This window comes from Dryobates pubescens, chromosome 30, assembly GCF_014839835.1.
Source record: "Dryobates pubescens isolate bDryPub1 chromosome 30, bDryPub1.pri, whole genome shotgun sequence".
Taxonomy (NCBI): Eukaryota; Metazoa; Chordata; class Aves; order Piciformes; family Picidae; genus Dryobates; species Dryobates pubescens.
Window position 1 is genome coordinate 720,712 of NC_071641.1, and position 12,218 is coordinate 732,929.

Below are 12,218 nucleotides of genomic sequence, written 5' to 3' on the forward strand. Positions count from 1 at the left end.
ATATCATCTGTATTATCTATCCCTCCAGAGAGCCTGAGAGCAGCTCCAGCAAAGACAGGAGAACAATAGGAGTTCTGCTTAGGCACAAGCTTTCCATTAGTATAGCACAGTCATCGCTGGGGCTGCTGCTCTTTCTTTACCTTTTATTTCAAACATACACTCCTCCACAAATAGATAAATGAGATCTAAGCATTGTTTCTGGTCCCTGGACTCAAACACCTGTATATCTGATTTCCTTTCCATAGTGGGATCCTCTGGGCTGTACCCTAAATCCATGGTAGCCTCAATACCACAACTCTCACATCAGTGAGCATCAGCTTCTAACCCAGTCTGTAAGTGATGAAATTAAGCACACGCACACAAAAAAAGAACACAACCCTTTACTGTGATATAATTATTCAGCAAGAGTTTATCTGAGTTTGTGACAAATCCTGTACTTTGCTAGGAGTGTGACTGGCATTCCAATCTCTTGGGTCAAAGTTAGAAGGTGTGCAATTATAGCTGCCTCTAGAGTTTACCATCTCCATCACTGCTTAGTGAAGTCTCCAAGCATGTGCTTCAGCCTAGCAGGGTTCTGTATCTCATGGTCCCTCCACACACTAAGTCTCCTGGATTCTTCACTTTGTTGGCACTATTTCAAACTACCCCTTCTGTACCACAGGACAACAAATGAGGCTTGCTCTTCACACATGTGCAAAATGAGTGCCAAGTCAGTGTTACTATTGTGGTTATTTTATATCTTAATAAGCGTGGCTTTTCCAGAGCAGCTTATGTATGAGCACAGGCATCTGAAAAGAGCATATCCCACATGTTTTCATGCAGATATGAGTGCTGGCCTATTATTTAGCTGCAAAATCAGTGGAATGATTATAAACACTTATTGTAAATCCAGGCTAAAACTTTCTTGCTGTTTGCTTCAGACACAAATTCACAGTGGCATATACAGTATTAGACAGTCAGAGCACATCAAGCTAATTTAATCAACATCTCTAATTAAATCTTATTTCTTAAAGTCTTTTCTGGAAGAGAGAGAAAAAATGATTAGGGCAACAATCAGCAAACATGTTATATGAGGCATTAAGATGTCTTTGCTGAGAATGTTAGTTAAAAAGCTGAACAGCCAAAGCTGCCCTGCATGGACAAGAACAGCATGCAGTACTCTTAAGAATTCAGTACAAAGTCCCAAGTCCCAGCTGCTAGACATCTCTTACTCGCACACACACAAACAACAGAGAGGAGATAAACAGCTGGTTAAAATATAGAATGCAATATAAACATGAACAAAGGAAAGAGAAAAAAAAGCCAAAAGGAGAGGTCTGAGCCTCAAAATAGTTGTATGATCATTTTTTGGAAATAGCCTCATATGCTTGCACATTATCTCAACTCCTAACTACAGTCTGCAGGTGTGCAACAATATTAAACGATAGAGAAATTGGTCCATGGATGAGTTTTACAATACTGTGAATAGGATAAGGATTTAGCCCTTCATGTTAACCTTTGAGCACTGCAGTTTCCAGGGCCATCTGCCAGCAGCAAATGCAAATGTTTATGGAAATGACTAAGGAAAAGAAACCATTACCTCAGCTTATTTAATACTCAGTAAAGCCTTATGTGAAATTATTTATAAAATATGCTTGTGAAAAATCAAAATAGAGATGACATGGAGCGCATTTCCAGTGCCCCTTACAGAGGACAGGTTGCTGAAAGAGACCACAAAGCCACAGCTGAGCAGCTGTGTCTGTTCTATGTAAGTCAGCGTACCAAATCCTGGCCCTGTAGTGCTTGGTAAAAAACCACAGCCCACTATCTTCTATATACTCATTTAAAGGTGAATTACAGAACTAGTACAGAAGAAAGAAAGGTCTAGGAATTTCTGTCTCTGAACAAAAGAAACAAGCAATTTTCAGCAACCTTTGCTATTCACCTTAAGGAGGCATTTTGTGTTCCATAACCAACATCTGTATTAAATAATATCATGGTGTTCAAGACATAGAAGTATTCCAACCAAACAAGAAGAAAATAATTCTGATCTTCTCTTTAAACCAAGAGAAGTCTCACATTTCTAAATCTGGTAATATAAACCTCACCTATTTTCATGTGCAAATCCCATCTTTTTATCAAGTTGTGTGTGCTTATTCAGCACCCATTCCTGCCCCTCACAAAACCCCACATGCTGAGCTCTGACTGGGCATCCAGTTGATAGGCCTGATATATGTATCAGAAAAGATACCCTTGCCTGCTCTGTCTTTCAAGAAATTCAGTAGCGGTGATGCTGTTGCAGAAGCATATGACTGAAGCTTTTGTCATCCTGGATTTTTGTAAGGCATTCTATGCCTGGGATATTAAAAATAGAATGGTGCAGAAAAAAAATATGAAATGGCTGCGAAGTTGACATACTTCAGCTGTACTTCCTTGGAAAAGAACATTAGTTCAGGTAGGAATAACACAGGAAAATTAGCAGAAACATAACAGCTCACGGCAATTAATCTTTGCGGTCAGACGTGAGAACTGGACAGATACTGCTAAACCCATATTCTTTTTTAATCTAGCACCATTTACTTTCAGTCTTCTATTGCTTCTCCTATATATTTGCAAATCCTTCCTGATGTGCTCCAGAAATGCTCTTCCCTTCTCTTGATCATACATCTGAATGCTCAGTTCAGTGAGTCTCCTGGGCAGAGGCACATGCTGCCCAGATCATAGGCTGGTAAACCCTTGCCAGGATGAGTCAGTATTGCCTTGAGAAAAACTTTCACTTAGTCACTAACTGCCAGAGAATGATGCCTCTGGTCATGCCAGACAGGTGCAAGGAGGAGGAGCTATGCAAATCCCCTCTGATTAATGGTGTACATGGGTATTTAGGGAAGCAAGCAGTCTCTGGGGGAAGCCAGAAAAAAAACCCACCACTGCTTTCTGAACCACACTCATCCATTGCCTTCTGCCTCACTAAGAGGCTCTGCCAGACTCAGGAGCTGTTAATGCTTCCACCCTCTTCCTGGATCCTGTTTCCATCCTAGCTTTTATTTTTAGTTACATAAGTTATCCTAATGTCTAACCCTGGAGCCTATGATACAGAAAATGAAGATCACAAAATTTCACTATTAAAAGAAACCAACAAGCTAGACTTCAACTTAATAAAGCAGTGGTCCCCAGCGTCTTGGCTGCAGCGGGCCATATAAATGCTTTCCACATTCCCTTTTCCGTTCTGACCCAAACCCCTTCTGTCACATCACTGAAATGTGGCCCTTCCCATCACATGGTAGGCCCATCCCCTTCAGCCTGGCAGCCCCCATGTAGAGTGTAGGAGGCTGATTATTTTAGTCTAGAAATGATACCCATGTTTCATGTCATCCATGAAAAATCATCTCTTCCATATTCCCCAATTAGCAGAACCAGCAACATTTTGCAAGGAAATCATGAGTGACTTCCAAAGGTAAAATAGAAGAACTAAAGGGGAACATGTGAAGAGACTGAAAAAGATGACAAAATAAATTGACCCAGTTTCTGAATTTGCTACAGAGAAAAAAAAAAAGTAGCATGAATGTGCCTCAGCAAGCACTGCAGGAAATCTCAGAGACTGATGAAATACAGGAAAAGCAAACAAAAGTAACAACTGTAGGGAAAAAATATTTTTATCTCTTTGTTTTACTTAGAGTTATTCATAGAATGGGTTAGGTTGGAAGGGACCTTAGAGGTCATCTAGTCCAACCATTGGGCAGGGATGCCTCAAGTGGAAATCATGTGGAATAATGAGAAATAAAAGACAGAGAGGCTATCTGCTAACATTATAAGGCAAAAGTTATAGGCAGAGCTCCTGAAGGTCACCTCACGTCCACAGGAGCATGCTGCAAAGACTACCATGACAGCCCACAGCACCACTAGTCCCAGGTTCCCTTCCAGACATTTGAACATTCACAGGATCACAGGATGTCAGGGGTTGGAAGGCACCCAAAGAGATCATTGAGTCCAATCCCCCTGCCAGAGCAGGACCATACAATTAGCTCAGGTCACAGAGGAATGCATCCAGACAGGCTGTGAAAGTCTCCATAGAAGGAGACTCCACAATTTCTCTGGGGAGCCTGTTCCAGTGGTCTGTGACCCTTACAGTAAAGAAGTTCCCCCTTGTGTGAGATGGAACCTCCTGTGCTGCAGCTTACACCCCTTGCTTCTTGTCTTGGATCAGTTACACAAATTGAATATTCACAAGTCCATAGGCCCTGATGAGATGCACCCAAGAGTGCTGAGAGGAACTGGCTGATGTTATCGCTCTGTCACTCTCCATCATTTTTGTCAAGTCGTGGCAGACAGGAGAGGTATCTGAGGACCATAGGAGAGCCAATGTCTCTCCAGTCTTCACTGACCCGTGGGGAGCATTCCCTCCTCCAGGCTTTCCTTCTCTTTCTGACGCTGAGTAAATTAAATATCCCTAAAGAGGTTTGATTGGGTTTTAACTACAGCAATAGTTATAAACTTGTGCCTTGGACTTCTAAGTCACTCAGTAGCGCTGGGTGTCAGCCTGATGGAAACCTTCCCTACACCTGGCACATTCACTGACGAATCCAAGCCAGTATCTAAGCACCCAGTCAGAGAGAGGCTGAGCTGCGTGAGACTTACCAGTGACACTGTGCCACAAGAAAGGCAAACACACATTGCAGTTCTAAGTTACTCTTTTAGCATTCAAATCCTGAAATATCTGATATGAAGTCACATCTTTTAGTATTTTCCTGTACATTCACCTCTTCCCCTAAATAGCTAGAAGCAACTTCTAATTAAATACTGTACAAAGAACACAGAGATTTGTTGGTTCTGAGCTTTGTCATACATGGTGCTTCACACACTGCTTTCACATGGAATGACACAGAATGGTAGGGGTTGGAAGGGACCCCTGGACATCATTTAGTCTAACTGTCCTGCCAAAGCAGGACTCAGAGCAGGCTGCACAGGATCATGTCCAGGTGGGTTTGAAATCTCTCCAGAGGAGATTGCACAACCTCCCTGGGCAGCCTGGTCCAGGGCTCTGCCAGCATATGATTTGCAAGATAAGCCACAGTGCTTCAGAAACATGTGGAAATCCTTCCTAGCACACCAGATGATGAAGAGACAAGGACTGTTCAGAACATTAACTTGGGCAGCTAAAAACTCTTGCAACTGGAACATCTTCTCATATAATTCCCAGAGGAATGTGCAACCATGTTCCTGTTGCAACTTGTTATCACGTGCCTAGCCTAGATTTAACCTCTAGTCTTTGGATTTCATGCTCCTCATCTACCAGATGAAGCCTTCCTTTTACATATCATAGTATCACAGAATGGTCTGGATTGGAAGGGACCTTAAAAAGACATCTAGTTCAACCACACTGTCACAGGGAGGGACACCTTCCACTAGACCAAGTTGCTCAAAGCCCCATTCAACCTGACCTTGCTTTCAGGGAGAAGGCATCCACAGCTTCTCCAGTCAGCCTATTCCAGCATCTCACCTTTAAGAGATGTAAATTGTTAACATCCTTCTGCAACCATTCTCTGCAGAAAGAAATACACTGCAGCTGTGGTAGGCTGCCAGGAAGATGGATGATTTAAGCTGTACAGCAAGGAACAGGTCAGAGGCAAGAATTCCACAGTCACTCACAGCATTCATGGTTTAGCTTACCCTTGTTTTGGCATCAATTTTAGCTCCTCGATCAAGTAGGAGTTTGACCATATTTGCATTTCCCCTCTTGGATGCAACATGTAATGGCGTGATATCATTCTGTGGAAGGAAAAAACATGACAGTAAATATCCATATTTCCATATCCATCTTTCTTTCAAAGCTGTGATCAGTTTGCTCACAGAATGACTCACACGCAAGTTGCTAAAGCATTGCAGAGTTTTGTTTCCGTGGGAGTATGAAAGCCAAGGGAAGCTGTGTTTATCCACAGGAGTGAATTACTGGCCTGATAGGTTGATACAGATATTATGCTGACAAATTATCAAGTTGTGATTGGAGTTATATGATTGTGCCTCGGTTCTGAGATTTAGTCTAAGAGTCAAATTGATGCAATTTTACTGACATAATTCTAGCAAATTAACTCAACTGGGGTTGTTTCTGAGCACGTAACGATAAGGATTCATACCTCCCAACTCCATTAGCCTTCTGGGAGCCATGAAAAATAAGTAAAACCATTACACCTGTAGCAACAAGTTGCCAACGCTATTGATTTCTGAACACTCTGAACATTATGAGCCAACTCTGAAAGCCTCACAAGCACCTTCATTTCAGACACTAATTTCTTCTACCAAGTTTGTTTCTGTCTGTTTTGATGCAATGCTGTACTTGAGTGAGACTGTAAATCGGTGTTTGTCTCCTGCCTGGCGGGCCAGCAGCATGCAGCAGTGCTGCACATCCAGGACAGTTACATAACCAATGCATGTGCATACCAACACACTTCTTTAACAAGAAGTAGCTAGGACATTTCTTCATGCTCTGATGAATCCTTTATCTTCTGGTCTACAAAGGTCATATCTTGATCTATCTGATCATATGGAACCAAGCAAAAATAAAATGATTTAAATGGAGAGCATGCAGTTTCTGTATGAAGACAAACAGTATTTTAAAGAACATGTTTCTGTGCATTCAGGGACTGCACAAACAGCTGGCTGTTTAAAACCAGTCTCCCTGTGACTGAGCAGAAAGCAGAACATTTTAGTGAGCTTGTGTTCTCCAGCCTTAAATAGCTGGAGAGTGGTACAGGAGTCACTCGGCCAACAAACCATTTAGTAGTGCTTCCTCAAAACGGAAGGTGAGTGGAGTGATAGAAAACCAGCACTGGAAAAGATCCCCTCTCAGACGAGACAGCTTGACTCACAGCTTAATAACACTGAGTACCTAAATCCAGTGTGCAACATTATCATTTACACAAGATATCATTATGAAGCTAATACATAGCAACTACTGCTGTTCCAGAGGTAAAACACATTTCACCAAGATGAAATGACAGAGCTTCTTTTGCCAATATTAATGATCGTTAGAGCATCAAAGTGTCCTACTATTCCAGGGTAGCTTCTCATTTCTTTAATAATTGAAGTAAAACAGAAAGATGATTAACACATTACACCAAAAAGAACACTATGCCTAATCCTTCCAGGAATGTAAAACTGTCATCATTTAACCTGCAGTTTGTGAGTGGATTTTGAAAGGAAAAAAAAAGAAAGAATTGATTCTATTTGACTAGAATTTGACATTGGATATAATATGGGGTCAGTATATTACTGAATCAGCCACAAAAAGGTCAGAGAAGGAGAGGAGAAAACCAGTTATGAGGAGATACATTCTGTTTTTCTTCTCTTTGCAGGAGGAAAGATACTACTGAAGTCAGAGGGAGAGATGAATTCCACTTTCCTAAGGAAGAAGACAAACAAAAAACCCAACCAAAGAAACAAGCCCAAAAACCCCAAACCCACCAACTGAAACAGAACAAAAAATAGTAAAGTCTTGAAATAAAGGGTACCACAGGTAAAAAGAAAGATAACTTTTTTCCCCACTTGTTTGGGTTGATGGGCAAAGAGATTAATTCAGTCTAATAGATCTCAGTGCCTTGTTAATATGTCAAAATAATTCAGTACAAATAATTTACTGCCTCATACTCAGAGTAGAAGAAATGCATTTTCTAAGCATCAATAAAGTAATGAAGGAGAAACAGACAACATTACAAAAGGTAGGACAAATGCATATTAGAAGTCTGGTTCCCATTCATCTTGACACTAAACTAAATCAATCCAGTTCACAGTATCACAGTATAACTAAGGTTGGAAGAGACCCCAAGGATCATCAAGTCCAACCTGTCCCAACAGACCTCACGACTAGACCACGGCACCAAGTGCCACGTCCAATCTCCCCTTGAACACCTCCAGGGACGGCGACTCCACCACCTCCCTGGGCAGCACATCCCAATGACGAATGACTCTCTCAGTGAAGAACTTTCTCCTCACCTCGAGTCTAAACCTCCCCTGGCACAGCTTGAGACTGTGTCCCCTTGTTCTGGTGCTGGTTGCCTGGGAGAAGAGACCAACCCCTTCCTGGCCACAACCACCTTTCAGGTAGTTGTAGAGGGCAATGAGGTCACCCCTGATCCTTCTCTTCTCCAGGCTAAACAATCCCAGCTCCCTCAGCCTCTCCTCATAGGGCTTGTACTCCAAACCCCTCAGCAGCTTTGTTGCCCTTCTCTGGAAATGTTCCAGCAACTCAACATCTTTCCTAAACTGAGGGGCTCAGAACTGGACACAGGACTCAAGGTGTGGCCTAACCAGTGCTGAGTACAGGGGCACAATGACCTCCCTGCTCCTGCTGGCCACACTGTTCCTGATACAGGCCAGGAAGCCATTGGCCTTCTTGACCACCTGGGCACACTGCTGGCTCATGTTCAGCCTGCTATCAACCAGTAACCCCAGGTCCCTCTCTGCCTGGCTGCTCTCCAGCCACTCTGACCCCAGCCTGCAGCACTGCATGGGGTTGTTGTGGCCAATGTGTAGAACCCAGCACTTGGATGTGTTAAATCTCATGCCCTTGGCCTCTGCTCATCTGTCCAGCCTGTCAAGGTCCCTCTGCAGAGCTCTCCTACCTTCTAACAGATCAACACCTGCCTCCAGCTTGGTGTCACCTGCCAACTTACTGATGATGGACTCAATCCCCTTGTCCAGATCATCAATAAAGATATTGAACAGGATGGGGCCCAGCACTGATCCTTGGTGGACACCACTAGTGACTGGCTGCCAGCTGGATGTGGCACCATTCACCACCACCCTCTGAGCTCGGCCCTCCAGCCAGTTCCTAAGCGAGTGGCCTGCTGTCCAGGCCACGAGCTGTTCAACACTGTGTTGTGCCAAGGTCTAAAAAAGTTATATTTAGATGTATCACACATACGACCTCTTCCCATCGCTCATTTGACAATGAAGAAAGTGAACCAAGAAGGGAGTAAAACTGAGACATCATCATCATTAGGGTTTCTGGTGACAAAATGTAAGGCAAGCAATTCAAGATTGAGTTGCTTGTATTTGAGACAAGAAACCAGATATTAAAACCTCTTTGTAATATCTGCATCATGGGTGTAAGTTATTATTACTAAAACTGTGGTATCAGCAAACAATATAGCAACCAAATGTGAGGTTCTGAGTTCTCAGTAAATCAACAGCATCTGCTGTCTTTTCAATCTATTTTTATCTGTTTGATCTTCTATAAATTTCTCCCTTTGTTCTTAAGATAGAATAGTAAATCAGGAAACTTTCAAAAACGTTTTCCTGCAGTAATAAAGTTGAAATGCCTTCATAAATTTGCCATTAAAAGATGTGGTTCAGATCTAGAATGTGTCCTGAAGTGTTTCTTGCCCTTGATGTTGAAATATCAAATGCTGGATAATGTCTCAGGTAGAGCCTTCGACACTGAGATCCAACTTGCCATTCAAGTTGAGAGTTAACAAATTCCACAGGGAATATGAAACAGAACTTGTGAGAATAGCAACCTAAAACTACACAATAAATACTCATAACCTTGTGAAGTAGCAAATACCCGTTCTTCTCCCCCCTTGGTAGATTTCCTGGAGTACATGACTTGAAGTACTCTGAAACTATATATAGCTCCAAGTGTGACAGCGTGAACGCATGCAGTTCTTCACATACCTCGCAACACCAGGGCAGACTGTTTCCCCTTATCTCTATCCATTATGTGCTGCACCCCACCAGCATTTCACACAAGGCCTGTGCCTTTGGAGTCTCACAACATCCAGCAATACGATGGGTGAACAGTGACCTGCTTCTACGTTCAGTGGCTTCTGCTTATGCCTGATTGGAGGAAACACTAAATCCTTTCAGCTGCAAGTATCTACAGCTTCACAAGCAAATTCAAACAACTTTTGAGTTACCCTTCTCTGAGCAATAAGCCACCTGCACCCCCCATCTGAAATGCGATCGGCTCCCCTCTGACACATGGTCACAGATCACCACAGTGGTCAGAATGGCTCCTTGCTACTGCAAATTAGCAGCAAGAATGGCTAGGAAGTCAGGAAAAAATAAATTAAAGAATTACAGAGTGCAAACACAGCACATCTTCAAAGTTTTATTTTTAAATTAAGACATCTCCTTGGTTACTGGTATGCTATGCTGTCCTGTAGGATCACCTCTTTCTCCCATCAGACATCCTGAGTTTAAAAGAATAAGGATGCTAATCAATCAATAAGTAATGAGAAATAAGAAAAAAGGCACATGAAGGCAGGTAAACCCTTCCTGGTTATGTGCTGCATTGTTTTAAATGCTCACTAAAGGGCAGATCATGTAGGGACTATGACAAGTCATTGGTAGCATCATGGGGATTTGACATTTCACAGAATGGCTTAGGCTGGAATCTCCCCTACCTCCCCATTGTGGGCAGGGATGCCTCTCCACAAGATTCAGCTGCACAAGGCCTCATCCAACCTGACCTTAAACACCCACAGTAAGAATGCATCCACAGCTTCCCTGAGCAGCCTGTTCCAGAGTCTCACCATCCTCACACTGAAGAGCTTCTTCCTATGCTCCAGTCTAAACCTACTCTCCCTCAGCTTCAAACTATTTCCCCTTTTGCTATTGCTAGACACCCTTATGAAAAATCCCTCTCCAGCCCTCCTGTAGGATACCTTCAGGAATTGGAAGGCAGCTATAAGGTCTGCCCACAGTCTTCTTTAGGATGAACAACCCCAGCTCCCTCAGCCTGTCCTCATAGCAGAGGTGTTCCAGCCCTTGGTTTATTTCCCCTCACTATCATATTTTTCCTCACTATCAATGACAGAACTTAACCTCCACTTGTGAGCTCTCCTTCCAGCCTGTCAGCGGAGTTTAATCAGAAAAATGTCATGTCTTTATCTTTGATTAAAAAAACAACCCACCAGTTTCCTAACAAAACGTTCAGATTAACTTGGAATGTAACAAGACAGTCCTTCTCAGTTCTCAGCTGAGAGCAGACTCTGTGAAGAGCTTAATACTGACAAAGAACGTGTGAATAAAACAGAAGCTGAAAATAGGCTGACTGCTAAAGCAGACATTTCCTACACAAAGGAAAATCTCTCCATCAGTAGAGGTTCTTCGGGAAAGAGAATAATGTTGGTTGTTGATTGTCATATACTGAAATTATCAATGCATGGATATTATCAGTTTTTGGAGGTATAGGAAGATTGTGCTGTGAAAACTGCCATGTGGAACTATGCAACTACATCAAGATGTTCTGTATGAGAACACTCAACATTGTCTCCCTCTGTAGATTTCTGCAGTTCAGCACTGAAGCTACAACACAGCACAGTCTATGCAAGGCCTGATATTCTAGTACCAGTTAGTGAGGTCACTGAGACTTGTACAGGACTTTCAGGAGAAGGGGGATGTGTGCTGGGAAGTACAAACACAATCAGATGCTTTCCAGGAACTTACAACACTGCATAATTTTTCAGCTTTTTTCCTCCTCTACTAAATAGTAGAAAGGCATGCTAATTTAGTTCTTGTATGCTTATATACACTTTTTTTCAGGCTTGAGATGTATGAGTCCTGGAAGAAAAGATGGAAGAATATAGCAAGAAGCTGTTATGGCAAAATACCACTAGGGAAATAGAAAGATGTTTTTCTCTTATGTTACTGTCACTTACATATTGCCTTCTTTTTTTGATGGGCTAATGGTGTTCTGCTTCTCAGCCTCAGGGTCATTATTAATGCATGCTGTCCTCACACCACTCTCTCAAAATTGCCAAATCCTTTCTCAACCTTCCAGTAAGCAAACTTTCTGCAGGAAATGCCCAATCCCAGTGGAACAGAGATCTCCTTCAGAATAAGGAGTGCTGTATATGAGGAAAACTATTCCAGGGCTGGATGCAGTTATATGGCACGGTGAGTACCTCCTTTTTGCTTTGGCAAGAAAGATATGGACAGATGTCATCTTTATGTAGAACATTTCTTTGCTACCTGAATCTTCTGACTTGCTCAAGTACAAGCAATTTGGATGTGGAGGTCAACAAATATTTTCCAGCTGTTGCTCTAGAAGTTGCAGGGAACATATTCTTTTTTCCCTCCTTTCTAACCACTGTGCTCCTTAGATATAGAGGCATTTCCTCATCTGCACTAGACAGATCCTTCTACTGAATGATACTGTCAGACAGAAGAATGACATCTGAAAACTCAGTGAACACCTAAGAGATAACTTTTTCCTAACTAAAATTCCTGAAAAATATCTA

The 12,218-nt window shown here is 42.3% G+C and overlaps 1 protein-coding gene across 3 annotated transcripts in view; it reads right to left on the minus strand.

Annotated features, from left to right (window-relative positions):
• The window catches only part of ANK3 (ankyrin 3), a 209,755-nt gene that overhangs the window by 119,746 nt on the left and 77,791 nt on the right, over positions 1 to 12,218 (minus strand). For all 3 annotated transcript variants that reach the window (XM_054174591.1, XM_054174590.1, XM_054174589.1), the window contains one exon: positions 5,647 to 5,745. In XM_054174591.1, the coding sequence (XP_054030566.1) occupies positions 5,647 to 5,745 (99 nt within the window). The remainder of the gene's footprint in view (positions 1 to 5,646; positions 5,746 to 12,218) is intronic.